The 22,731-nt window shown below is 42.1% G+C and overlaps 1 protein-coding gene across 2 annotated transcripts; it reads right to left on the bottom strand.

Moving 5' to 3' along the window:
* Positions 1-3,050: 3,050 nt before the first annotated feature.
* LOC124144474 lies at positions 3,051-22,057 on the bottom strand. Of its 2 annotated transcripts, none has more exons than XM_048387635.1 (4): positions 21,943-22,057; positions 6,127-6,226; positions 5,081-5,229; positions 3,051-4,195 (listed from the first exon to the last, which is right to left on the bottom strand). In XM_048387635.1, the coding sequence occupies exons 1-4, from the start codon at positions 21,980-21,982 to the stop codon at positions 4,023-4,025; spliced, it is 462 nt and encodes a 153-aa protein (XP_048243592.1). In that variant the 5' UTR covers positions 21,983-22,057; the 3' UTR covers positions 3,051-4,022. The 2 variants fall into 2 exon arrangements, with proteins under 2 accessions (XP_048243592.1, XP_046369841.2); XM_046513885.2 differs by lacking the exon at positions 21,943-22,057 and adding an exon at positions 10,562-10,715.
* Between the last annotated feature and the right edge of the window lie 674 nt (positions 22,058-22,731).

Here is a 22,731-nt window from a genome sequence, read left to right as displayed (position 1 = left end):
ATAATTCTACTACCACTACAGCTATTATTACTACTACCAGTGCTACTACTACTACAAATACTAATCTTAATATCACCACCACTACTACTACCACAACTACTACTACTTTTTCTACTACCACTACTACTAGTACTACATTAATACTTTTACTACTTCGTCTACTAATATAAAAACTACTACTACTATTACTGCTATATGTACATGACTACTACTACTACTACTACTTCTACTACTGCTGCTACTACTACTACTACTATTAGATGTACATGTTCTGTACTACTACTGCTACTACAATTACTACTTGTACTACTACTACTACTACAACTGCTGCTACTAACACAACTACTACTACTACAACTACTACTACTACTACTGTCAATACTTCTCATTACTTATAAAACAATGCTTGTCGTAAGAGGCGAATAACGCGATCGGATGGTCAGACTCGCTGACTTGGTTCATGCATGTCATCGTATTCCATATGCGTGATAGATGCTCACGATATAAATCACTGGATTGTCTGGGCCAGACTCGATTCTTTACAGACTACTGTCACATAGCTGGAATATTGCTGACTGTGGCGTTAGACCACAATCTAACACAACTATTATCATACAATTTAAGATACATAAATGCAGCAAAGAGGTTTCGTGATATCCTGGCACAGTCAGGCTGTTAATGTCATCATCAGCTCAGGGCCCTTGCCCCTTGTACACGCACTCCAGATGGCGAATTGGACTTCTCCCGGCAAGCGCTGTCTAGTCGAACCGAGTAAGAACTTTTCGGGGAATGTGAAGACACAGAAGCCTTCTGCAGCCAACTCGGGTACTCTCCCAATGTCAGTCAACAGATTGGGAGGTACCAAACCTAATTTTCCATGACGCCCTCTATATATTCTGGGTCGTACCATGGACGGACCTCGAGTCAAAACCTCTGTCATGGCGAAGATGGTGATAAAATGATCGAGCCACACCATCTTGTCGCTAACGATACTGTGTTTGTGTCAAAACTGGGCATCCATTGACAATGTGTTGGACAGTTTCATTAAATGCATTGCATAATGTTTATTTCATATTTATAATTTGATGCAAAATCACACATTGACGGTTGTTTCGAGTGGAAAGTGTCCTGAGCAGCTTACAGAAAGCCTTCTTTTCACTTCTCAGGCCAGCCGAATCGACGGGGTTGCTGTTCCTTTCAACACATTGCACATACCTCGATGCAGTGGTCACTACTACTACTACTAGAATAAGGGGGCGGTCGGGTAGCCTAGTGGTTAAAGCGTTCGCTCATCACGCCGAAGACCCGGGTTCGATTCCCGACATGGATACATGTAACAATGTGTGAAGCCCATTTCTTGTGTCCCCCGCCATGATATTGCTGGAATATTGCTAAAAAGCGGCGACATAGACGTGTCTGCATCGTCACACAAGCATTCATTCATGAAACAACCTGCCGACCCAGGAAAGGCAAAAATAACTCAGGATATTTCTTTTTCCCAAACATATTCAGTAGGCAGTTTCAAATGAAGATATGACCAGATTACAGCATGCCTAGTTTCTAAAAAAAATCTATATATGCTCGACCAGTTCCAAATCAAACACATAGCTATAATGATAGAAAACCTAATTCATCTCCTCCTGGGGCGGTCGGGTAGCCTAGTGGTTAAAGCGTTCGCTCGTCACGTCGAAGACCCGGGTTCGATTCCCGATGTGTGAAGCCCATTTCTTGTGTCCCCCGCGTGATATTGCTGGAATATTACTAAAAGCGGCGTATACTCAAACTCACTCACCCACTCACCTCCTCCTGGGGTTTGAGCATGGTGCCCTATTGGGTAAATTTATGTTACATACAAACTAGGGCTGGGACGAGTCCAAATTTACTTCCCGGGTACCCACCCCCCTATTACCCGACCCTACCCAATATAGGTCTCAAGAGATACAAAATGTTCGATTGGGAATAAAAACAATTTACCACTGCACTTGCAAAACGCATTTAGATACATGTATTAAACGATCTGGTCATGCATACACTGAAGTTGACTTAAGTTATATCTTTATTCAACCATATGAAAAGTCAGAAGGATTAGGTGCATAGTCGGAGAGAAATGCGAACATTAATTGTAGTGACTTGTAGTGTAACCATTGAGTTCTAGATTTTTTTGTTATTGAACAATATATCATGTGACTAACCACGGGTCCGGGTAGTCCTGCGGGTACCCGGGTCCTACTCAGTACCCACCCGACCCGGGTACCCGAGTTACCCGTCCCAACCCTAATACAAACGCTAGCATATGACGTTTGCTCGTAAAATCCAAATCACATCCTTAATCTCTGCAAATGAAAAGGGCAGTGTTTTCCTTTTCCTCAAAAGTCAGGCTCGTTAAGGAAATGATGTGTGTTCCTTGTTTGCTAACATCGCAGCGACTTGGTGAGAGCTCCTGGACACCGGGTTTCCATTTCTCAGGACACTGTGCATCATGTATGTACAGGATATATAGTGTTTTGTTTGTTTGTTTGGTGTTTAACACAGCACTCAGCATTAGTCCATCTATATGACGGCGGTCTGTAAATAATCGCGCCTGTACTAGGAAATCCAGTGATTGACATCATGAGCAACGATCTACGCAATTTGGAAACGATGACATGCATGTACCAAGTCAGCGAACCTGACCACCCGAACCCGTGAGTTGCCTTTTACGACAAGCATAGTCGCCTCTCATACGGCAAGCATGGGTTGCTGAAGACCTATTCTCTACCCGGATCTTTACTGTGGATGTGAGGAGTACAGCAAGGCGAGCTAATTAGTCTCGGTTTGTTAGATGTATGTGTGTCAATGTATTGCCAAGTATAATTTTGGAAGTAGAAACATTACTCATGAATGACGTTCAATAAATCTTGTTTACCCAAATACACATGCCCAGTCTCTGAACTTTGTATTGTGGGTGGGTGCCTAGGGTCTTACACAGCAGTCAAAAGTATTTCAATTATACCATGACCTGTAAGACTGATGTGGGAGGAAAGCCTATACAAGCAATAACAAACCAACGGTCATAATATGTTCATTTATGAAATTCAAACTTACATTCAGCGGATCCTGCAAGAGTAGGGGACGCAACTATGTAGTTCCGGTGTGTCAGGCGACATGCCCATCCAACCTTATATAATATGAATTCGAATATAAATAATATTGTTATAAGGTAACATGCATCGCAAAACCTTAGAATTTTTTCACAAAGTCAACCTTAAATTGACGGTTTTAGCTTTAACACGAGGAAGAGTTGACGCAAACAGCCAGGAAATCAATAGAGAGATAACATTTACAGGATATTTAGGGATTGCGTCGCTGCCTTTGTCGCCATTTAATCAATGGAGATCTTTGATCTGTTAGTAGGATCCGGTATAGTTTTCTGATCACGACACAAACAAGGTCATGGTCTGATATCATTCTTAACGAATCAAAATGATCTATGAGGACATGTGGCAAAGACAGGCCAGACTCGAACACTTTAAAATGATACCCTCAACATTAGAGAGGAGTGCGTTCTCCACTCACTGATGAGCCTGGCCGATCTGATCCTGGTGTGTACTGATAGATGGACTGAGGTGTAGTTAAGTGAGTATATAACCTTGTGTTGCGTTCATCCTTGTCTATAGGATAAATAGGAGTAACTTACTCGCACCCTTACTCCTTGACTTAATGAAACCCCATTACCAGGCGAGTTGCAGAGTCATGCATTGGTTTTGGGGATGCATTTTTATCTTACGACAATATTAATCATTCAATACTGTTTGAACACCTCATTCTATCCACCAATTCCTAATATTGCCGTATGCCTGTTCTCTGCCATCGAGCATATCATTATTAAAAGCCGTCATTACATCCTCTTGACTTTACCACCTGCTACCACACTTTACAAAATTAATCATTTTTGGATGTTGTCTTTAAACTGTGTAGAAATAACGAAAGCGTGTTTCACACTGAACTAATATCACAGAAAGTGTTCGTCCACCCAGTGCTCGTTAACCGTTGTATGGAGGCGGGGCTGTCGCGTACGTCGTCTTTGGCTGTTCATATCCTGTGTTTGGTTGTCCATATCCTGTGTTTGGTGGTCCATAACCAGGGTTTGGTTGTCCATAACCTGTGTTTGGTTGTCCATAAGCGTAAGCATTTGGCTGAGAACATGCCGTTTGACCTGGAATAGACGTAAAATAGTTTAACAACAAAGACATTAGATCCTTATTAATTCGAATAATGCACCTTTTTTATCATGACTGCATAATAGTCATCTGTAGCCATGGTTTACTTAAACTGGATATTTGTTAAACCGGGGAACTGTTCTTGAAGGTACTGTATGGATTAACGGCACCGTTTGGATTAACGTTGCTGTGTACTGTGGATTAACAACACCTTTTAGATTAAGGAAGACTCTTCTTATATGTGACATTATCATAACCTTATTGGCAGCCGTGGTCTATTTGTAATAGTTACCTGGATGTGACTTATGACTTATATATTGTATTATTATATTAGTTCTGCTACACCAGCAACACCTGCTATTTTAAAAATTAAATCTAAATATTCATATCATTTTCTTAAAATTTGTCGACAATGTATTTTCAGTGGCAGACAAGTTCTTTTCTTATTGAACAGCCTGAAGCAGTTACGTTTTTCAGGCAATTATATTTTTTTATATTGATTTAAACATGCCTGTGTTGATTAAATATTTTGAGAACATTATTTTATTGTAATTTTAATTTGACAAAAAGACTTGCTTTGCCGCCGTGTTGTTGCCTCGCATCAATGTTTTCTTGTGACGTTTGCATACATTCTTTTTTACACATCATGTTCATCACTGTTATTGTCATGTCCCCATCAGCAAAAAGTTGGTATAAAGAAAGTATATCAGAATAATCCGACTCTGGTTTTATGGCTTAACCTAAATGGATCGCATAATACATAGACATATTATCTTCTGAATTTACAGCTAAGATGCCTCACAAGAACGATATGTATAAAACATGTGTTTACCGAGAATTTTTTTACTTAGAATGTGTTTACCGAGGAAGTGTTCACTTACATTGCGTCACTGTCGTTCCCGGGGTGTTGTATACCTTTTGCCCTACAGCGATGTTCTGGTACTGTGCACGACGACGTCGTACCCGAAGACAGATGACGCAGGTGGAGAGGACCATGACTATCACGCCAATGATGATGCCGATGCCAGCACTGCACACAACACAACAAGACGATAATGTTACCACAATGTATGGAGGCTGTCAAATTGGTAAAATCAAGTAGTAGAAGTACAACAGCAATAGAAACGACGCTCATCCATCAAGATGTCTTCGTCTTAAGCGTCTATTTCGAAGAGTGAGTGACTAAGTATGGTTTTATGTCACTTTTAGCAATATTCCAGCAATATCACGACGGGGAAATGGCTTCACATACTGTGCCCCTGTGAATGAGTGAGTGAGTGAGTGAGTGGGGATATTTCAGTTATACCACGGCGTGTTAGTGAGTGAGTGGGTTAGTGAGTGAGTGAGTGGGTTTGGGTATTTCATTTTTATCACGGCGTGAGTGAGTGAGTGGGTGAGTGAGTGAGTGAATGAGTGAGTGAGTGAGTGAGTGAGTGAGTGAGTGAGTGAGTGAGTGAGTAGGGGTATTTCAGTTATACCACGGCGTGTTAGTGAGTGAGTGGGTTAGTGAGTGAGTGAGTGGGTTTGGGTATTTCAGTTTTATCACGGCGTGAGTGAGTGAGTGGGTGAGATAGTGAGTGAGTGAGTGGGGGTATTTCAGTTACACCACGGCGTGTTAGTGAGTGGGTGGGGTCATTTCATTTATATCACGGGATTCGAACCCATGATCATACTAATTATTATATTTCTTATAATTTCTTCAAGGGACTCAACTCTGCACAGCGAATTGTGGCGCCTTAGCGACAGTGCCACCCGTCTGAGGACAGGAATGAACCCTGGCCATTGGCATGAGTGAGTGAGTTTGGTTTAACGCCGCTTTTAACATTATTCCAGTTTTATCAAGCCTTTAGGCGTGTCAGCTCAATGTGGGAGGAGAGGCCGAAGTGATGCAGGTCTCAGACGTTTACCACGTTAACCAGACACTTACCCGTTGCTAAGGCAACAGTAGACGAAGTAAGCATCAGAGCAGCAACCAAATAAACAGTTGATACTCGAAGAGGCTCCATAGCACGTGGTAGCACTAGTACCTGGAAACAAAGAGTTGTGTGAAAAAAGTACAGTAAACCACGGTTATAACGAACTCATTGGACCACTAATATTAATTCGTTATAACCGTAGTTCGTTGTAAGCAAATGTACGGAATATATACAGCAAATAGATAGGACCAAAACAATAGTTCGTTATATCCGTCAGTTCGTTATAAGCGTGTTCGTTATAACCGTAGTTAACTGTATTTGTTTAACCCCTTTAGCGCGACATCCTCCAAAAATGTTTCATACACACATTACTTGAGCAGTATTGATATATTCATAGTAATACAACTGAACTTATAAATAAGTAGGTACATGTACATTTATTTCAGTGATCAATGTCCTGCCGATGCATCACTGTGATACAATGACACGCGTCATCCTTTCTCTCTTCGAAGTAGGGGCGATGGCTTGTGGTTATTAAAGCGTTCGCTCGTCACGCCGAAGGCCCGGTTCGATTCCCACATGGGTACAATATGTGAAGCCTATTTCTGGCGTCCCCCGCCGTGATATTGCTGGGGTATTGCTAAAAGCGGCGTAAAACCATACTCACTCACTCACACTATCGAAATAGGGACCGGGCCAAGCGACTCTATGTGAGTGAGTGAGTATGGTTTTACGCCGCTTTTAGCAATATTCCAGCAATATCACGGCGGGGGACACCAGAAATGGGCTTCACACATTGTTCCCATGTCGGGAATCGAACCCGGGTCTTCGACGTGACGCGCGAACGCTTTAACCACTAGGCTACCCGACAGCCCCCAAGTGAGTCTGAACATGCCTTGACCTCCTATGACACACACGTTGGGCGGGGTTAGGGCAGTGTTTCAGGGTGAAGTTCCCACTGGGAGCTGTAGCTCTCTATTGCCGACACAGATGGATCAGGCTGTCAGGCTCGGTGACATGAATGATTACACGTCGTCGTACATCGACAGAGTGCGACGTCACCGGTTTGTCTGGTATATACTGGACTACTTACAGGCATCCATGAAGGATTAGAATAGGTCTTCAGCAACCCATGCTTGCTGTAATTCTCGACCTTTGAAAACAAGCTATATATGCCAAAAGTGCGAGCATCGAGATCGCGAGAATGGCCCTTACAGTAATCCATACCTGCGTACTTTCACGACAACGAGTTGGTGTTGTAGCTAGTGTTTCAAAGTCTAACTTCTTTGATAGGCATTTAGAAGTTGGAGTTCTAAGTAAGGATAAGAATTTATGGATGAACAACTTCTTTATTACAATTAAGAGCGACGTTTCGGTGTAGGTTCTAACACCGTTATAAAGCAAGTTATCTTCACTTTCTTGATTGATAACGGTGTTAGAACCTAAACCGAAACGTCGCTCTTAATTGTAATAAAGAAGTTGTTCATCCATAAATTCTTATCCTTACTTTCAAAGTCTAATTTAACAGTATAAGGGTGGACACATTATTGGACGTGTGGTTTGGTAGATTAGCTTTGTTTTACAGCTATGTGTAACGTTATATTTATCTTTGTCGTTCAGTTAGTGTTACACAGTAACCCTTTCAAAACAACAGAGCTAACCCGAAACAGCAACGCCGTTAGTTAAGTGGGTGAGTGAGTTGGGTTTAACGCCGCTTTTAACAGTATTCCTGTTATATCACGGCGTGTCAGCTTAATGTGGGAGGAAAGCCCAAAGTGATGCAGGTCTCAGACGTTTACCACTTCGGTGAAACCCACGAGCACGGGTATGGTGCTGACAAACATAGAAACATAATCGGGGTGAACCGGGATTCGAACCCACAACCATAGGTTTCTGGCGTGCCTAAGGGACGCAACTCTGCACAGGGAATCGCGGCGCCTCAGACGACTGGGCCACCCGTGGCCCCGTCGTTAGTTAAGAGTTAGCATAGCCGTTACTACGGGATACAGAAGTCGCAGTTACTGGATAAATGTTTGTGTCGTAATAACGTCCTATATCGGACATCACACTTCATGAGTTTCCTATGTACATGTATATGCTTTAAAATGGCACAGTATAGGACCGAGGTTGGCCCACTTGTAATCTATTACCTGTTGTTAATGTTGATATGCTGCTTATCACAACCTATCTTGCATATGTACCTCACATCACTTGGTTGTGGTCACTCCATCTTGATAACGGTGTAAAAACCTGACCCGTGAAGATGCGGGTAGAATAGGTCTTCAGCAACCCATGCTTGACGTAAAAGGTGACTCTGCTTGTCATAAGAGGCGACTCACGGGATCGGTTGGTCCAATTTCATTAAAATCAGATCTTAGTTCTCGCTACCGCTGAACAAAGACCTGAGGACATCCCATTAGGGGTCAAGTTCAGTTTCGCGGTCATGTGACTCACCTCTCGTCCAATGGAAAAACCGCATATCGTGTAAACTTCATATTATAACATTATTGTACATTGAACCCATTGTCGCTGTTCGGTTGCAATTGCATAGTTTTCAAGTTTGATCACTTGTGTTGTTATTACAAGTGCAGGAGACGCATGAATGGCAAAACCGCCTAAGGTTGCGCAAATCGCTGTGCAGAGTTGCGTCCCTTAGACGTGACATGATTCGTGGATAGTCGATCGAATCCGAGAATCGCCCCAATGGACCCATTCGTCACCACTCGCATCTTTCCGTAATTTCCATTCGGCTTGGACGAATGGGTCACGAATGCGATTGATCCCTATAGTGTGTCAGCATCCCACCCAAACCCACGATACACATCAAGTAGTAGGCTCGTATTCAAGTGGTCGGGTCGAATTCAAGTGGCCGGGTCGAATTCATGTGTCCGGGTCGATTTCAAGCGCTCGGCTCCGGGTCAGTACTTTGTGTCAGTGGGCTAGCACTATAAAACGAGCATTTGCACTGAGTCGTACAAGCAGACACACACACGCGCACGCACGCACGCACGCACGCACGCACACATTTTAGTGTATCACGAACGCGACGTTAAACCCCATTTCTCCTCACCTGTTATTCTGTTAAAAGCAGCGCAAATCACAACTCCCCCATATCCACATGGCTGCCATTGCTTAAAGAACAAACTGCGATTGATCAGGTTAGTTTGACCTGACTGACACATCGATATCACTCGGCCTTTCAAACTATATGAATCATTAATCAACCCCATGCTGTACAACACTCAGAGCAACAGGTTGTCATTAAAATCAATATGACCTACTGAGTGAGTTTTTTAAAGAGTATTTTTCAATTCACAAACGAATGGTCGCGAGACTGTTGGGTGGTCGGATAGTCTGGTGGTTAAAGCGTTCGCTCGTCTCAACAAAGACCCGGAATATGGAAGGACCAGACTAACAAGGTGTCACTGTATCTCATCTGGTGAGGGCCGTGTGGTAGCCTAGTGGTTAACGCGTTTGCTCGTCACGCCGAAGGCCAGGGTTCGATTCCCGACATGAGTACAATGTGTGAACCCTATTTCTGGTGTCCCCCGCAGTGATATTGCTGGCACATTGCTAAAAGCGGCGTAAAACCATACTCACTCACTCACTCAAGCAAAGTTAACGGGAATGTTTCCATAGTGCCTTATCCATGTATATTGTAAAGCAGTTGCTATGCACCTATATGTTACATCTGTTCGAACAAATCCTCTATTAATTCGATATTTATCCTTCAGTGAAGTAGTGTAATGTATTAAATGACGTCATTATTATTATTATTATTATTATTATTATTATTATTATTAACAACATTATTATTACGTCGTTATTATTATTATTATTATCATCATCATCATGTTATTATTACGTCGTTATTATTATTATTCAGTCAATATAATACATTTTGGTTGTTTATCATCGCGAAACAGATCACGTGACATTGTCTTGTTTATCAGCTGACACAGGCCCTTATCTCCACAGGACCACACAAAGCCCCATATCCTGTTCAACCACATACCTTGAACATATTGTGACAACGTGTTTGAAAGTGATGGGGAATATAACTCTATGTTCAGTTATACCCATTTAGCCTTGGCCTCGTTCGACTGGAAATCCCGATTTTCGGGAGATCCCTGTCAGGTATATGTCTATGTATTACGACGCACCTATGTACGTATGTATATATATCTGGAAAAAAATGTTAAACGGGCGAGTTTACTGATCACAGTACTGTCCTCATTTCATTGTACTTGTAAACATAAACTGCTGTTGATTAAAGACCCGTTACACACACGGCACTGCAACGGTGACACATAAATACACTGAAAGCGAAATGATTGCTACGAATTTTCGAAAACGAATGACCTCACCGTGTCTGCTCTTTGTTTGAGAACAAAATAACTACCAACATCGTTACAGACGGACAGGTGGCAGACAGTGTGAACCTACCTGCTATTAACGTAGAAACGAGAAAGACGAGTACTCCTGTCGACGACATGATGAAGAGTGGCACTGAGTATGGCTGTCGTCTTCATGTGACTGTGGACCTGATTGTTGTGAATCACCTGCCTGGACTCAGTCACGTGACTACTTCCGTGTCGGGATGTGAGGTCGGCGTCCATTTACTGTTAACGTACATCTATTTAGTATTAGATCATCTCGATAACAGGGCGAGGGGTGAATATGTTTTTAAACACTGGGTATTCCAGTATATTCTAGAGAGAAATCATTTTGCGTCCGGTTTACAAAATAAAACAAAATAATTGTTCACCAAATGTCTTACAAAACTGATTTGTTTTTGTCTTGAATCAATTATCGAAATCAATATTCTTTTTCTAACAAAAGTTCAAATTTGCTTAATCAAAAAAAGCAATATCGGCTTGGGCTAAAAGTGAGTAAAAGAATGTTATTTAACGCCGCAGTAATTTTCAAGGTATACATTCCAGATAGTTTATAGGTTTCCAGCAACCCATGCTTGCCGTAAATGGCGACAATGCTTGTCGTAAGAGGCGACACACGGGATAAGGTGGGCAGGCTCGCTGGCCGTTGGTTGAAACATGTCATCGATCCCAATTGCGTGGATCGATGCTCATGTTGTCAATCACTGGATTGTCTGGTCCAGACTCGGTTATTTACAGACCGCCATCATATAGCTGGAATAATGCCGAGTGCAGGCAAAGTTTATTCAGAAACTACATGTTCATTCTAAAGACAAATTTGGCTCTCCAATTATGGAAGCATAAACTCAGTCAGTGTGACAATATCCACCATCACTGTGACTGTACTATAATTTCACATGTAGACATGTAGACGTGACACCTCATCTCAACCGTCACATCTCCCGGCCGTCGCATTTCCAGTTTCACAGTTCTGGATAATAAAATCTCATCGCATGTCGGGGGCACGGGTGGCCCAGACGCCCAAAGCGCCGCGATTCGCTGTGCCGAATTGCGTCCCTTGGACAAGCCAGAAACCTATGATTGTGGGTTCCAATCCCGTTTCGCCCGATTGTGTTTCTAGGTTTGTCAGCACCATACCCATGCTCGTGGGTTTCACCGAAGTGGTAAACGTCTGAGATCTGCATCACTTCGGGCTTTCCTCCCACAATAGGCTGACACGCCGTGATATAATTGGGATACTGTTAAGAGCGGCGTTAAACCCAACACACTCACGTCACAAAGGTACGTAAATACATTGGGGCAAATATATTAGTCTGTACATTTTCACAAGAGTTTGTGATCTTGGTGAACGCCGTTAATTTTATCAATATTTCAGTGATATCATTGCGTAAGCCGATAGTCCGATAATGATTTAAGTCTTATATGTTTACAACATAGGGCAAAACCATTTCAAATTATTATTCCTTTAAAACTGTTATTCAACTCTTTGTAGCTGTTTCGGGTTTATTTTGTTTTTTTAAAAATACAGGAGCACGCGTATAGTGCTGACAAATAAATATATAGCATTGTGTTACAAATGTTTCAAAGAAATACATATTATTTCAATGTGCTTAAAGGATAAGCTGTATATGAGACTACTCTCTCACAAGCACATTATTACTTCAGTGACGTCACCCTGAGGATACACTGGTTCATACGCCTTGTCTAACTACAATTAAACTGTATATTGTAGACTGGGATAGACGTAAACTTGTCAACATTTTCAGCAATGCTTGCCATTTTCAATGGGATTAAGATCAGATGAAGCGGCCGGAAAATCCTCATGTGACGGAGCGGAGAGCCAAGGGAGACTACTCTGCAGACGACCATGTAAAGCCACGCATGTTCATGTGTCATAAGAGTGTTATTCCAGAATAGGAACGTTTTTAAAACAGACCACAAAGTTTGCACAATGATATATACGTAGTTTTATTTTCAGTAGACTATTGGGTCACCGTGCTACCCACACTACCAGAAATGACGGCTCACTGATGGAGAACAGAAAGATGAATCACACAACATATTTCAACTATGTGCACATAGCTATGATACAATTATAATCTTCTGACAAATGAACACATGTAATATGGTTAAGAATAAAAATAAATTAAAAAGAAGATATTCAGCTACTTTCTCTCTCTCTCTCTCTCTCTCAATGTTGATGTTCTCCCCTGGCCCCCCAGATCCCCGGATTTGAACCCGAAAGAGAATTGGATAACCGGCTACGCCAACATCAACCACAATCCCAGACGTTGCAGCAGTTGGCTTTTGCGTTGCAGACCGAGTGGTTTACCATTCCCCAGGATGTGATTCGCATACTCGTCTCTTCCATGGGCAGGAGATGGGCGCTATCGATTCCAACGGGGGACACCCGCGTTATTGATGGAAGCTGACCTTCACCTTGGACTTTTCCTATGTACCGATAACTGAGATGATTACAATCACCAAGTGTTCTCTCCACAACATTTTGGCTCAATACCTTGTACGGTTCCTCGTATAAATGTGTCTTCCTCCCTCACACAAATCTAGCTTTGCCTTTCTTTTTTTAAAGAGAATAGTTATATATTTCCTGAAGTAACTTGCTCCTCTAGATTCTACATGTAGCCTCAAGCTCTTTGTCGTCATCAATACAAGCTGTTTTCTTTGGCGGCCTGGTACAGCAGATGAGGACCGGGGTTGGCGCTCTAAACTGAAAATAGATATATCCAGTGAATTGAAAAACAGGCTAATAAAAAAAACAACATTGCACTTATTGTAGTTCTGTATACTCACTGTTTAGTTGTTTGTTTCGAGATTAAAAGCCCATTTCTGGTGTCCCCCGCCGTGATATTGCTGGAATATTGCTAAAAGCGGCGTAAAACCATACTCACTCACTCACTCACTCACTCGAGATTAAAAAGGCTTCATGTGGAATACTAAGGGCCATTTCATATTCAGGGGTTGTGGGAGATTGTTTATCTTGATAAAAGAGAGCTGATTTATTTTTTTACATTACATTTCAAATTCAAGATATGGAAAGAATGTTACAAACTGTTCACTTTTTCACTAAAACAGTGCAGAGGTAGATGTAGAACATTGAAAATAGCAGTATAGTAAAGCATTTTAATAAAACACCATGTGTACCAAACGTCCAGTGTGCAGTGTTCTTCAGATTGACAGGAAACTGGTCAACGTAACATGTTTGTCCCCACAGGTTTTGGATGATGCACATAAATAGCATAACTCTTCATTTAAACTGACCAAGAAACGTCACAAAGCTGTCATTTGGAAAGGTTGGGTCCAAACTCCGATTAGTGTTACAAAATGGTTGAGTTTTGTCTGTTTGTTGTTTAACGCCGCACTCAGCAATATTCCAGCTATATGACAGCGGTCTGTAAATAATCGAGTCTGGATCAGATAATCCAGTGATTGACTCCATGAGCATCGATCCACGCCATTGGGATTGATGACATGCAATAACCAAGTCAGCGAGCCTGACCACCCGATCCTGTTGGGTTGCTGAAGACCTATGGTTGAAAACCAATTTGCAGAGTAATGAAAGTGCTACAGAACCGAGATCATGGGAACTTCACATCTTCTTCTCGTCGTCGAGTTGGGGCGAGCATTGATTCCCGTGATGGGCATACACACTACTGATTGACTATTGTGATATTCTGTAGGATTAAACTGAGTTTCGTGGTTGATGATCGAAAACTGAACAACTGACCCAATCATCCAAACTGTGGTCACAAGACCTTCTTCTTTGTTCTCATTCATAGCATAACTTGTAATGATGTGAACATATAGTTCATGTCTTTTGATAAGTATGTTTATGTTGTAAAGGTAAATGATGCATAATTGGCATTTCACATCACAGTCAACAACTGTTTCAATCGTATCACTGCGGGACAAGTGGAGTCAATACCCTTGTCCAAGGATACGTCACAGTGACTTGCATGATATGACATCTTGAATTCGCGAAATGATGATCAATGATAATAATGTGTGTGTGTTAAAAAAAGACCCCTGACTAAAAATCCAGCAACAAAACGTTTATAAACACGTCACAAACCTCGTGACGTAATTTGTGAATTTGTGTGGGCAAGATACACCGGTGAAGTAATGCCATGTGACGTCAGCCTAGCAACAGGGTTGCTGTGGTCATCGGGTGTGTATAAGCTCCTCCCAGTGATCTATCATCTGACGTGTCCTTAAAATATATGCCCAGCGATGTTAAGAGTTTTCAATATTTATTGGTATAACACGTTCCGGCAATACATTATCACGTGCTTTGTTATTAAACTATGTACCAGATTATTGTTATTACAGAGTGTTAACTTCATCAGCGAGTACTAAGTTGTGATATCTTCTTGTCTGTTGTGTCAAGCCTGATATGTACGTTGGTATAGATTCGTTTGCCATAGGTACCTGTTACGCTGTCGTTCGTTGCCACTGTACTGTACAGGCCTGGATGAGATCCGGCCTTGGCGCATCTGTGAATCCGTATACAACATTGTATGATCAGGTACAGAATGGTCACCAAAACGATTGCACCCAGCAGAATATCAAATCTGAAATGTAAAGTTATAGAAGCATTCATCATGGCGATATGTGAGTATTGTGAGGGAATGAGAAAGGGAATGCTACCTTGTTATTATTATGTACAGATTAAATAACAAAATGAGCAAAGAGGGTTTGGATGCACTGCAGCTTTCTGCATCACAGATTGTCAGAAGGGCTGTGCAGATTGGGAGGTACCAAGAACAATAGGGAGTCTGACAACTTGGTACTTTGGATGCAAGCGTGACATTTGGAAAGCGAGTTCTCCATATTTGCCATGTTTTTCCTGAATCTTGTCAATCACATAAGTATTAGGGTGGACACATTATTGGACGTGTGGTTTGGTAGATTAGCTTTGTTTTACAGCTATGTGTAACGTTATATTTATCTTTGTCGTTCAGTTAGTGTTACACAGTAACCCTTTCAAAACAACAGAGCTAACCCGAAACAGCAACGCCGTTAGTTAAGTGAGTGAGTGAGTTGGGTTTATCGCCGCTTTTAACAGTATTCCTGTTATATCACGGCGTGTCAGCTTAATGTGGGAGGAAAGCCCGAAGTGATGCAGGTCTCAGACGTTTACCACTTCGGTGAAACTACGAGCACGGGTATGGTGCTGACAAACCTAGAAACATTATCGGGGCGAACCGGGATTCGAACCCACAATCATAGGTTTCTGGCGTGCCCAAGGGACGCAACTCTGCACAGCGAATCGCGGCGCTTTAGACGACTGGGCCACCCGTGCCCCCGTCGTTAGTTGTGAGTTAGCATAGCCGTTACTACGGGATATAGAAGTCGCAGTTACTGGATAAATGTTTATGTCGTAATAACGTCCTATATCGGACATCACACTTCATGAGTTTCCTATGTACGTTCCTGTTTCAAACGGAAGACTTTGTGCTTCTGTCCTCGAAATCAACCATCTTGACATTATTATATACAATTTTGTGTCAGATTTGTTTCTCTTGTTGAGGTTTTCTTTCGCTTGTTTAAGTTCATTTTTTTATTGCAGGGTGAGGGATTTGTATATGTTTTAAAATGGCACAGTATACGACCGAGGGTGGCAGGGTATCTGTGTTCCACTTGTTATCTATTACCTGTTGTTAATGTTGATATGCTGCTTATCACAACCTATCTTGCATATATACCTCTCATCACTTGGTTGTTGTCACCCCAGCTTGATAACGGTGTAAATACCTGACCCGTGAAGATTCCGGGGTAGACTAGGTCTTCAGCAACTCAGCAACCCATGCTTGCCGTAAAAGGTAACTGCTTATCATAAGAGGCGACTGACGGGATCGGGTGGTCCAATTTCATTAAAATCAGATCTTAGTTCTCGCTACCGCTGAACAAAGACCTGAGGACATCCCATTAGGGGTCAAGTTCAGTTTCGCGGACTCACCTCTCGTCCAATGGAAAAAAACGCGTAACGTGTAAACTTCATATTATAACATTATTGTACATTGAACCCATTGTCGCTGTTCGGTTGCAATTGCATAGTTTTCAAGTTTGATCACTTGTGTTCTCCTTATCCCCTACATACTTAATCAAGACACAACACCATTAACATGGGAATACGCTGTGTGATACACGGCCGATTTATTTGCGTATAGTATAAAACAAAGATATTTGTTGAATACACATTTGTATATACATTGTCAGCAATCTGCTATGAATATTTATATTTTGCTGAAGCCCGACACGTAAAACCAGATATAAAAACTTTTATAAGAAATCATCTGGAACCTTGTTCCCTCAACGGATGCAGCAGCAAATACTGGAGGGTATACAGTATACTCATGACATGTATATGCAAGTCCAAACAGAAATACTAACAATTCATGAACATATGTTACAAATGAATTTCATAATGTATTACATACAGTGCAACTCGCATAGTATATGCAGTATTATCAGAATCAGAATCAGTTTATTCTCAGAAACCACAAAAGGTGGTACAAGAGCATATTACAATAAATAATTATGCATATGTACAAAAAGCAGACAAGATGGCAATTAATTACAACATGTGATTACCTAGCATTTTTAATACTAATGGACATTTTTACAATAAATCTCGATAATTTTTTTAGATCCTGTGTGTTTGTTGTTGATAAGAGTTTTACAAGTTTTATAATATTTGGCCATTCAGTATAATATGGTGAGAGAAATGTTCGCCTCTCTCTTTTAAAATAATTACATCTGAATAAGTAGTGAAATTCATCAGCAATAGATGGGGAATTACATAATTTACAAGTTCTATTTTCCTTTGGAATATTTTTCCATCGACCAGTCTCATTAGGTAAATTATGATTACAGGTTCGAAATCGTAGTATTGGAATATCAAAAGCAACACTGTATTATAAAGGCCCGCCGGCCAAGCAATATCATTGCATCCAACAATGCACACTTTCACAATAAAACAATGCTGTATTATAAAGGCTCGCTCGCCAAGCGATATCATTGCATCCAACAATGCACACTTTTACAATAAAACAATGCTGTATTATAAAGGCCCGCCGGCCAAGCAATATCATTGCATCCAACAATGCACACTTTCACAATAAAACAATGCTGTATTATAAAGGCTCGCTCGCCAAGCGATATCATTGCATCCAACAATGCACACTTTCACAATAAAACAATGCTGTATTATAAAGGCCCGCCGGCCAAGCAACATCACTGCATCCAACAATGGACTTTCTCAATGAAGCAACGCTATATTTTAAAGACTCGCCAGCCAAGCAATGGTATCATTTACAACAGTCCACATTACCCCAAAAGGTGTATTCCATTTCAACCAATATCTGCAACACATGAAATCATTAAATCATAAAATGAAGAACCAAATTTAATATACATGTTCATCAAATAAATATAAGAAACAAGTGTGAGGCCGTGCATGCACAGTGAGCGAGAGAGAACAAGCCAAAATTGTACTACCCCTTATATACCCCCTTAATCACGCCACCTAGGGGCACATAATCACCTTGATTGACATACCGCTAGGAGAAAATAATTTCTATCTTATTCATTCTTCAAACGAGAGAAATATTATTTCTCCTTATCCCCTACATACTTAATCAAGACACAACACCATTAACATGGGAATACGCTGTGTGATACACGGCCGAGATGTTTTCAAGTTTGATCACTTGTGTTGTTATTACAAGTGCAGGAGACGCATAAATGGCAAAACCGCCTAAGGTTGCGCAAGTCTCTGTGCAGAGTTGCGTCCCTTAGACGTGACATGATTCGGGGATAGTCGATCGAATCCGAGAATCGCCCTAATGGACCACTTCGTCACCACTCGCATCTTTCCGTAATTTCCATTCGGCTTGGACGAATTGGTCACGAATGCGATAGATCCCTATAGTGTGTCAGCATCACACCCAAACCCACGATACACATCAAGTAGTAGGCTCGTATTCAAGTAGGGGGCACGGGTGGCCCTGTCGTCTAAGGCGCCGCGATTCGCTGTGCAGAGTTGCGTCCCTTGGGCACGCCAGAAACCTATGATTGTGGTTTCGAATCCCGGTTCACCCCGATTATGTTTCTAGGTTTGTCAGCACCATACCCGTGCTCGTGGGTCTCACCGAAGTGGTAAACGTCTGAGACCTGCATCACTTCGGGCTTTCCTCCCACATCAAGCTGACACGCTGTGATATAACTGGAGCACTGTTAAAAGCGGCGTTAAACCCAACTCACTCACTCGTATTCAAGTGGCCGGGTCGAATTCAAGTGCTCGGCTCGGGGTCAGTACTTTGTATCAGTGGGCTAGCACTATAAAACCAGCATTTGCCCGGAGTCGTACGAGCAGACACACACACACACACACACACGCACGCACGCACGCACGCACGCACGCACACTTTTTAGTGTATCACGAACGAGACGTTAAACCCCATTTCTCCTCACCTTTCAATCTGTAAAAAGCAGCCGAAATCACAACTCCCCCATATCCACATGGCTGCCATTGCTGAAAGAACAAATTGCGATTGATCAGGTTAGTTTGACCTGACTGACACATCGATATCACTCGGCCTTTCAAACTAAATGAATCATTAATCAACCCCATGCTGTACAACACTCAGAGCAACAGGTTGGTATTAAAATCAAAATGACCTACTGTGTGAGTTTTTTAAAGAGTATTTTTCAATTCACAAACGAATGGTCGCGAGACTGTTGGGTGGTCGGATAGCCTGGTGGTTAAAGCGTTCGCTCGTCTCAACAAAGACCCGGAATATGGAAGGACCAGACTAACAAGGTGTCACTGTATCTCATCTGGTGAGGGCGGTGTGGTAGCCTAGTGGTTAACGCGTTTGCTTGTCACGCCGAAGGCCAGGGTTCGATTCCCGACATGGTTACAATGTGTGAACCCCATTTCTGGTGTCCCCCGCAGTGATATTGCTGGCACATTGCTAAAAGCGGCGTAAAACCATACTCACTCACTCACTCAAGCAAAGTTAACGGGAATGTTTCCATAGTGCCTTATCCATGCATATTGTAAAGCAGTTGCTATGCACCTATATGTTACATCTGTTCAAACAAATCCTCTATTAATTCGATATTTATCCTTCAGTGAGGTAGTGTAATGTATTTACTGACGTCATTGTTCATTATTATTATTATTATTATTAACATTATTATTACGTCGTTATTATTATTATTATCATTATTATTATTAGTAGTAGTAGTAGTAGTAGTATCATCATCATCATTATGTCGTTATTATTACGTCGTTATTATTATTATTATTTAGTCAATATAATACATGCTGGTGGTTTATCATCGCGAAACAGATCACGTGACATTGTCTTGTTTATCAGCTTACACAGGCTCTTATCTCCACAGGACCACACAAAGCCCCATATCCTGTTCAACCACATACCGTGAACATATTCTGACAACGTGTTTGAAAGTGATAGGGAATATAACGCTATGTTCCGTTATACCCATTTAACCTTGGCGTCGTTAGACTGGAAATGCCGATTTTCGGGAGATCCCTGTCAGGTATATGTCTATGTATTACGACGCAATTATGTACGTATGTATATAAACTAGTGTCCAAAAGAAACGATACCAACTTTTTTTCAAAATTGTTTTGTACTAAGTGAATTGTCTAGTATGAAAACATGCCAATTCGTATTGCACATCCCAAACACAGCATAGTCGATAAAAAATACCGGGAACACGTGATCACTTCCGGGAAAAAACGTAAATTTCGTGAAAGTGACATTTCCCTCTCTAGCATGTTCTGCACGTGCATAAAAACTGTATAAAACGGCTGATCAGACACGTTGATATCACAGCAACAAAAAGAACACAAGATATGCCACGTTTGACAGCAATGGAGAGAGAGAGAGCCGTTGGAATGGTCCAACAAGGAGCGTCACACGTCGACGTCGCCAGAAGGTTGGGCTGCGCACACATCACTATCACCAGGTTGATGCAGCGGTTACGTCAGACAGGTCAGACGTCAGACAGGCCCAGGAGTGGAAGACCACGAGTAACCACTCCCCGTGAAGATCGTTACATCCGGGTAATACACCTGAGGAACCGCACCGTAACAGCGACGTCCAAGGCCGCTACAGCACTGGGACACAGGATCAGTCGACAGACCGTCTACAGGTGACTACGGCAGTATGGTATCCGGCCACGTCATCCCTACCGCGGACCGCTCCTGACGCCTCGACACCGGAACAACAGACTGATCTGGGCCAGGCGAGTTCGACGTTGGCAACGGCGGGACTGGGCACGTGTTATGTTCTCTGATGAGAGCAGATTCCTCATCTTCAGAAACGATGGACGAGAGCTTGTATACCGACGATTTGGTGGACGTTTGGCGCCTAACTGTATCCAACAGGTCCGGCCGTTTGGAGGTGGAGGGTTAATGGTTTGGGGTGGCATATGTGGTGACGTCAAAACGATGCTTGTCGTAATTCGTGGAAACCTGAATGCACAGCGTTATCTTGATGACATCCTACGGCCTGTTGTGGTGCCCTTTATTCAGCAACAGCCTCGTGGACTCCTTTTCCAACATGACAATGCAAGGCCACACACAGCAAGATTGACACAGAACTTCCTTGCCAACGCCAACGTACAGGTTTTGCCATGGCCCGCATGTTCACCGGACATGAATCCCATCGAGCACTTATGGGACCACCTCGATCGGCAAATCCGACGTCGCCGTGTGCCTTCAGTCAACGTCCAGGACTTGGAACGATGTCTCCTCGAGGAATGGCAACGCATCACTCCCAACGTCATCAGACGTTTGACGTCATCAGTCCGTAGGCGTGTTCTGGCATGTATTGATGCTCACGGTGGACATACCCGCTACTGACTTGACTTTGAGACGTGTGGTGTGACATTTCCCGTTGTTTCTGTGATCAGTGCTCTAACGAAATGTTCATTTTTCGACCCCACCCATATTTAAAGGCTTGTCATATTGGTTGTACAGATTTTATTGAAATGAAATTTTTGTACAGATGTTGTGGAAGGATTTCTCAAAAGCATAACACCAATCCTAAACTTCTGCATTGTTTAGTTTTTCTTTTATAGGTGGTATCGTTTCTTTTGGACACTAGTTTATATCTGAAAAAAAATGTTAAAAGGGCGAGTTCACTGATCACAGTACTGTCCTTATTTCATTGTACTTGTAAACATAAACTGCTGTAGACTAAACACGCGTTACACACACGGCCCTGCAACGGTGACACATAAATACATTGAAAGCGAAATGATTGCTACGAGTTTTCGAAAACGAATGACCTCACCGTGTCTGCTCTTTGTTTAAGAACAAAATAACTACCAACATCGTTACAAACGGACAAGTGTTAGACAGTGTGAACCTACCTGCTATTAACGTAGAAACGAGTACTACTATCAACGACATGATGAAGAGTGGCACTGAGTATGGCTGTCGTCTTCATGTGACTGTGGACCTGATTGTTGTGAATCGCCTGCCTGGACTCAGTCACGTGACTACTTCCGTGTCGGGATGTGAGGTCGGCGTCCATTTACTGTTAACGTATATCTATTAAGTATTAGATCATCTCGATAACAGGGCGAGGGGTGAATATGTTTTTAAACATTGGTTGTTTCAGTATCTTCTAGAGAGAAATCATTTTGCGTCCGGTTTACAAAATAAAACAAAATAATTGTTCACCAAATGTCTAACAATAGTGGCTTTGTTTTTGTCTTGAATCAATTATCGAAATCAATATTCTTTTTCTAACAAAAGTTCAATTCTGCTCAATCGAAAAAAGTGTGCAATTGGGAAATCTGTTTACTTCTCTTTCAGCAATATCGGCTAATATTTTACGCCGCAGTAATATTCAAGGTATACATTCCAGATAGTTTAAAGGTTTTCAGCAACCCATGCTTGCCGTCAAAGGCGACAATGCGTGTCGTAGGAGGCGACAAACGGGATCAGGTGGTCAGGCTCGCTGACTTGGTTGATACATGTCATCGTATCCCAAATGCGTGGATCGATGCTCATGTTGTCAATCCCTGGATTGTCTGGTCCAGACTCGGTTATTTGCAGACCGCCATCATATAGCTGGAATAATGCTGAGTGCGGCGTTAAACAACAGAGAAACAAACGAAACAAACAAAGATATTTCATAAACAATGTTTTTATTT

Source organism: Haliotis rufescens, unplaced genomic scaffold, assembly GCF_023055435.1.
Source record: "Haliotis rufescens isolate VD_foot unplaced genomic scaffold, xgHalRufe1.0.p SCAF_7, whole genome shotgun sequence".
In the NCBI taxonomy this organism is placed as follows: Eukaryota; Metazoa; Mollusca; class Gastropoda; order Lepetellida; family Haliotidae; genus Haliotis; species Haliotis rufescens.
The sequence above is the reverse complement of the archived record's forward strand: the minus strand, read 5'-3'. Positions and strand labels throughout refer to the sequence as shown.

Coding starts and splice junctions, on each gene's coding strand:
- LOC124144474 (XM_046513885.2), bottom strand. CDS start 10,610: ATGTCGTCGACAGGAGTACTCGTCTTTCTCGTTTCTACGTTAATAGCA. Junction 6,227..10,561: donor CGTTTCTACGTTAATAGCAG/GTAGGTTCACAC, acceptor CTTTGTTTCCAG/GTACTAGTGCTACCACGTGC. Junction 5,230..6,126: donor TACTGTTGCCTTAGCAACGG/GTAAGTGTCTGG, acceptor TGTTGTGTGCAG/TGCTGGCATCGGCATCATCA.